Below are 7024 nucleotides of genomic sequence, written 5' to 3' on the forward strand. Positions count from 1 at the left end.
CAGAAAAAGCATATTGTGACATAATTTGTCACAGTAATAATAAATATTGTCACATTGTCCAGCTCTAGCCAGAAATCTGGCTTGCATGCAGGGCTGCACTGAATATTCACTAAAATCTGGTATTTAGTTAAAGTTAGTTAAGTTTTTAGTTAAAATATTTAAAAAATGGTAAAATCATTCAAATAACAGTCTTAGTGTTTAGAGCTCTAATCTGAATAGAAAACATTAATCTTAATGCTGAGAATAATCCAAATGTCTTTTCTTCTGCTCTGCATACTGCAGCAGTATTTACTGTACTGAAATTACATGAGATTATGTTAACTAGCTGGCCGGCTAGAGCAATAAGAAATTTACTCAGACCTCACTTAGAGTGAAGATACTACTGAGTTTAGCGCTTGCTCAGGTAGAAAATAGTTTTGAAGCAGCATTAACTCCTGTTTAAAAGGGGCTATGTGTGGCAATATGTGTTTTCCATCAGTATATGTGCATGTGTGTATGTTTTTCAGGGTGCCCTTGCATGGTTCTCTTTGGAAAGGCTAAAGAAAGTGTCTTTTGAAGAGGAATACAACAAACTGTTCCCTCCCCAGCCCTCATATAACATCCTGCCACACTGAAACACTCACATACACAAGCACAGCCTTCTTCCAGTCTTTGCATTCAACCCTCTTAAGTGCCAGACTATGCCTACTGTGCTTTAGCAGTGGAGGCTTTTTACTCTCTGAGCCAAAGCAGGCCCCGGCGACAGCATTTATATTCATTTTAACCATTTTTGCTACAATTTTAGAATGCTGAACTTTGAGTAGTATATTGTAGTTATTTCAATTTTTTAGTTTTCAGTCATGTAATCATGAATATATTCAATCAGTACAAACAAAGCCAAATTGTTACAAAGGGTATGTTTAATATGGTTTCAGGCTGTTTACTTTCATGTTACTTCATATATCGCTGCTGTCGGAACAAAACCTTGTATCTCCACAATGGTAACTTTATAGGAGAAGGAAAAAACATACTTTACTTTCAATATAAGTCAATGGAACCAGCCTTTTTTCAAGTCATTTTAGGCTGTTTCTTTTGGTATATTCGTCATGAAATTACACATGATATAAAGTTAAACAGGCATTTTCAAAGTATGTGAAAAACTGAAAAACGAATTTGGAAAAACTAAAAATTGAGATACAGGGTTTTGTTCCAACAGCAGTGATATACACGTTTCTGCCTGGCCCCACCTGTCAGTAATTATGCTTTCAGGCCCTTTATTTCATATACATGTTTATGTCTCACCTCAATTATCATTCAGGGTCATTTCAGGCCATTTACTTTCATGTTTATGCCAAGCCGCACCTCTCAGTTCCACAGTCCATATGGGACACTTTGTATTATGTCTGTGCATTAATACAGAATTCAGTAGATGAGTACACTCATAAGTATGCATCTATTAAACATTTTACAGTCACTTAGAATGTGGCTCAGTCAATCAAATTTTAGTTGAACTTTCTGTTCTACAGTTGATATTGATATCACCGATGTTGAAAATTGATATTTTTTGCGTCTTTGACTTTAGGCTTGTTATCTAAGGATGAACCGCTGACTAATAATGGACCGTTATTAGCCAAAAGAATTTGCATCCATTTACATGTCGTTTGACAAGCGGTCCATGATCACATTAAGACGTATCATCTGAATTTGGCCCAGTTGTTGTGTGATCATGATTGTGGAGAGTTGTTTCTAAATATTTGGGTGCCCTCAGTAACATCCTAGATGGAGACCCCTCCCCAGTGACCTCAGTAACATTATTTTGTAAGCAAGAGTAAAAAATATTTAATATGTCATTAATTTTTACTGGGAAAAAAGTTGCTAAATCCAAAATAATCAGAAAAAAACTATTGAGTTATTAAGGTTAAATTCATTCTTTAAAGTTAACTGTCTCTATAAGTACAATAATGAAATTTATACATAAAATGAAATAAATAATGTAAGATATATTTTTGCCAAGGTCATAATTGACATGAAAAACAAACAAACAAATACATAAATGAGCACCATGTGACCAACTTGAGTGGATGATAGCAGGAGTATTTTCAGGTAGATTTTAACAATTATAAGAGTTTACTGTTGTTGTTAAACCTTTTAATTTATGTTTATTTGTTTCTATTTATATTAGACTTATGGTCAGGTCAAAAATGCCTTTTAACTTGCTCGCATTGCTATGCATTAACTACTTTACTAATTATGTTCTAACCTCTCTCTGTCTCTCTCTCTCTCTCTCTGTATGTGTCTCTCTCATTCTTACCAAATCCTCTTTTAAATTGCTGTTGTTTTAAATCTTTGTATTATTCAAACTTTCTCTTGTGTTTCTTTAATGGATTGTGGGTTTAAATCCACCATTATTGTTAATTTGACATTCAACATCCGATTAATTGAACCCAACTCCATCGTTCTTTATTTTCCTTTGCTTTTGACTACAATCGTGTTGCTTTTTATCTTCATTAACTGTGTTCTGCTGCATCTGCATGGTTTCCCACTTCACACCCCCCCTGCAAAAAACCCGACCCCTCTTGGTTCTGCTGTTCCTCGCTGCTGTGGTCAGGCCGGGCAGGCGTTCCTGGCCTTTCAGAGGTATAAGCTGGGGGCGGATTCGGCCCTGTTCTCGCAGGACTACACTGACCCCAGCCAGGATGCTGCAGCTGCCCCCTATAGCGCTTTCACCAGCGGAGACGACCTGGAGAGCCCAGGGGGGACCGGATCATACCAGCAGCCCAGCGGCGATGGAGCGTTCGACGGGTCTGCAGGGTACCAGCGCCAAGAGTACTAAAGCCAGTCTGGAGGAGGGGCGGAGTTTGGTTAGTACAGGGTTGTGGAGGGTCAAAAGGAGACTTGCAGGCTCACCAGATATTTTACAGCAAACGCAACATACACTACCATTCAAAAGCTTAGAAACACTACTCTTATTTTATTAATTGTTGTTATTTTATTCAGTAATAATTTAACATTTTTTAGATGTTTAAGCAATATTTCATGTTTGTATTTTTTATTTATTTACTTTCATTTTTTTGGGACATTTAAAGGTCTATTTATAATAACAAAAATATGTAATATTGTAAATATATTCAGGGCTGTTGCTTAGGGCCCCTGAGTCAGAAGGAAATGTGTGATATGATGTCTAATATTGTGATGAATATTTTTAAATATCCATCACAATATTAGCAAATATGTTAAGGAACACATCATTCATAATTTTCACAATATAAAAAATGACCCACATGCAAAATGGGAGCCACATTCTACTTAAACACACATTGTTTATGTCTTGATAGAAATTAATTAAAGGGACATTCTGATCTAAAACTGGCATTTAATATGTTATTTAGTTTTAACTAGTGCTTTGAAGTCCAGCATCGCATAGCTGCAACAGTTTAACAGAAGTGACGATTTTGTATTTTTTCATGTTTTCATCCATCAGTGTTCTCCCCTAAGAGGCTAATAAATACATATGTGGCGCTAGCTAGGATTAACCTCAGTTTGTTGTCCAATTTTTTCTCTGATAAAGGAATAACATATAAACAATTAGCTAGTTGGCAAACAGCCCTCTCCTAATTATTTACCCCAGGGCACTTGTAGTGTTACAAAATTTGCTTCCACCTTCAAAATACATCATCAGAAGGGGTTATCCTAGCCTTTAAATCAGCAGATCTCACTTTAGAGACTATTGTGGCACCACAGACAGAGGCAAGGAGACATGTTTACAACAGGTGTAAAACAGATGGTTAATTTCCTTAATTTGGGAGGACTGTCCCTTTGAGTATTAAGTATTCTTTTTTCTTTCTGGCACAGTAATATAATCGGGGTGTGGGGACCCTCCAACTATGATGTCGCTTAAAATCCACAAATGTTCAGAAACGGCCCTGTATATGTTTATAAAATATTTATAAGGCTTTATACAGCTATATTATTATTAAATATGATTCTAAGCTTTTGAATGTTGTTTCTAAACTTTTGAATGGTAGTGTGTGTGGCAGGTTTAGGACACGTTCAGCTATCCAGACTGGTTTATTTGGATTATCAGTTCTTTTTCTGACCATTTGAAAGCCAATGTGGGAACTGTAGTGTAGGATGGGCTTCTGTTAAGGTTGGGGGGGATGGACGGATAGTACAGTATTGGGTGAGGTTAGCTCAGTGCTCATGATCATACCAGTTTGCCTTCAACTCCAGTGGTTTGATTTTACTTGATCACTTGCTAACAGTTAATCTGCTTACTTAGAATCAGTGGGTGCATTTGGGCACTGCAGACATCTTGTATTTTCTGCATGCATAATGAATATACAGTGCTGTGCAAAAGTCAGAGACCACCCTTCATTAATTTCATTTGCTGATAAAAAAAAAGCCACAAGTTATTCATTTTTTAGATAATCTATTTGCACATGGAAGAGGGCAATTAAAGGAAAAATCTGTGAAGTTTTGAGAAAATGTAACTTCTAACAACTGTGCAAGACCTGGTAGACCACCAAAACTGTATCCAGTAGATCAACAGGACATTCTTCCACTGTGAGAAGACAACTCAGCACTAAGGGTCTGAAAGGATATGTAGAGTCAAGAAGCCTCACTGAGAAAAGGAGACAGACAAATCAAACAAAGAAGCAGCTGGCCGTCTCAGAACAATGGACTGACCACCTCACAGTCCAGACCTCAACATCAGTGAATGTGTTTGGGATTATTTGGATTATGAGTAGCAGAAAATGCAACTTCTAAGACTGAACTTTGGAGTGAGTCTGAAAAGAATGGAGGCTGCAATAAAGGCTAAGGGTGGACACACTAAATACTGAATAAATGATATTTAGTTGTTAAGGCAATATATTTTCTGTTGAATATATGTTTTTCTGACTTTTTCTGAGGCTGAAATGTTAATAACATACATAATGGCTGTGTTGACTTTAAAATAGATGGATGGGTGGTGTTTGGTTTTTGCACTGTGCTGCATATGGATGTTGGTATTTGGATATTACTAAGATACGAATTCTCTCATTTTGGTCTTGGAAGCTACCTGTACATTGGTACATTGGTCATATATAATGGAAAAACACTGCCGGTTAGGACATGTCTGATCACAGTGCCTCAGTCTGCACTCTCATCAACCATAGAAATGGTGTACATGTCGTTTGTCTGTATGTCTCTGTGTCTCTTTATCTGTCCATTGGGTCAGGAGTGAGTGAGTGATGGTGAGGTGTTGGATGGTTTTACATGCTAGCTGTTGATACTAGTTTATTGCAACATAGTCATATGGCTAGGCAATCATGCAGCTTTGGAAAAGAATTGCGATTATGTAACATAAAGACAATGTAATAACTGTGACGGGCCTACTGAGACCCATGTCAGCCAAAAAAGCACTGTTAAAATAAAAATAATGGGGTATTTGGGCCCATCTAAAATTTGGCTGATATTATCAGTTATTGAAATTTTTAGCTGTTTAAAATCGGTATCACTGATGAAGGTTTGCTGATGATATCAGTCAGTCCCTAACTTTCACATGGAGCAGTTATCAGAGGGTAGCAACTGTGGCCAGGCATTTCATTATCAGCTCTTCTTTCAGACTACAGAATCTGCTTCAGGATAGCTCCAGTGCTTCATAGCGATGAGTTACATTTATTTTTAAAAGTGGGACATAATGACAGCGGCATATGTGAATAATCATGAATCTGTACAAAGAATTATTTATTTAGTGAGTGCTAAGTATTTAAATCCTTATTTTCAGTGCTACTTGCGTTGGTGAGATGTGTTGGAGGATCCACAAAGCTGACTTTCCAGACACATTATTTGGGCTAAATTACATTGTCAGTGTGGATTTTCTATTGAAAGCCCATTTGTAGTCTTGTTTAATCTGTGTCTGAGGGAAACGGCCCATTGGGTTTAGTTATCAGGAGTTTCCTAATGTTTTGCTGCATCAATCAGTTCAATCAATTGTCATCATACACACAAAACTCCAACCGTATAAAAGCTCAATGTGTATATATAGATATGTAAATCTGTAATTGAATATAAAAGTTCAGAATTCAGTTTTATTTTAAAGCATTATGATCATTCTGTGAAATGTATGTATAATTTTGGTGCACTTGTATGTATGTGAACATTTTTTTCTTCAACATTTCTCTGAGTACTGGGAATACAGTTTTATTTTGGAATAATAATGACTGCAATTAAAATACAAAAGTTGGGAGACCAAACTATATAGCTATGTAGGACTGTGTGATCTTCTCTGTGTTAATCTAGCTGTAGCTACAGAAAATGAAAACCAGTTTACTGAGTGCTACTGTTTTTGATGTGATGGATTTTAATCTATACAGACACTGAGAAATAAATAAATAAATAACCAAAACGCTTCCTCCACTCATTTGTGGTGTGTTTTCTTGTATATCATGTTTATCTTGAGATATAAACAGCAGCTAGAGTTTTTGCAGGGACTCTTAAAGAAGAATTCCACTGATTTTTCAAACGTTCTGCATAATTAAATTGTTAAGCTGTAAACAAAGTAGAATTGTTCACAGTGGTCCTGATAGGAACCCGATGTCCCAAGTGTTTAAAGAAGCTCCCTCACAGAAAGTTATTACATGAAGTAGGTGTGGATACACTGCCTGATGTCTGAGACAATGTTTTAGAGCAGTTTTAAAATATGTTTTTGGCTTAAACTGTATATTTTAATCCATTCGTGGTGGAGGGGTACATGCAGGGTGTTGTGGAGCAAAATAGTCCCCAAAGAAAAAGGTATTTTTCAGATTTACCACTATTTTACCATCATCAACATTACTTATAAAAACTCAGCAGATGTGTGTAGGTTTACTGGTCATTTTGGATAGAAAATAAAATGACTATATTGGCGACCACTGGTTCCTATCACTGTCACTGTAAAGAAATCAGAGTTTGTAAGTTTCTCTACAATTAATCTTTTTCTATTAAACCACTCTGAATTCGTTTAAGGGCGGCATGGTGGCGCAGCGGGTAGCACTGTCGCCTCACAGCGAGAATGGCCTGGGAT

The 7024-nt window shown here is 36.7% G+C and overlaps 1 protein-coding gene across 2 annotated transcripts in view; it reads left to right on the plus strand.

Annotated features, from left to right (window-relative positions):
• The window catches only part of LOC118807881 (synaptogyrin-1-like), a 28602-nt gene extending 25334 nt beyond the window's left edge, over positions 1–3268 (plus strand). The window contains exon 4 of one of the 2 annotated variants that reach the window (XM_036570043.1): positions 2588–3268. In XM_036570043.1, coding sequence (XP_036425936.1) covers positions 2588–2812 — 225 coding nt within the window. In that variant the 3' untranslated portion in view covers positions 2813–3268. Of the gene's footprint in view, positions 1–506; positions 808–2587 lie in introns of those variants that run through there. The other variant, XM_036570044.1, reaches the window with a different exon arrangement.
• Positions 3269–7024: the final 3756 nt, after the last annotated feature.

This window comes from Colossoma macropomum, unplaced genomic scaffold (genome assembly GCF_904425465.1).
Source record: "Colossoma macropomum unplaced genomic scaffold, Colossoma_macropomum, whole genome shotgun sequence".
Classification (NCBI taxonomy): domain Eukaryota; kingdom Metazoa; phylum Chordata; class Actinopteri; order Characiformes; family Serrasalmidae; genus Colossoma; species Colossoma macropomum.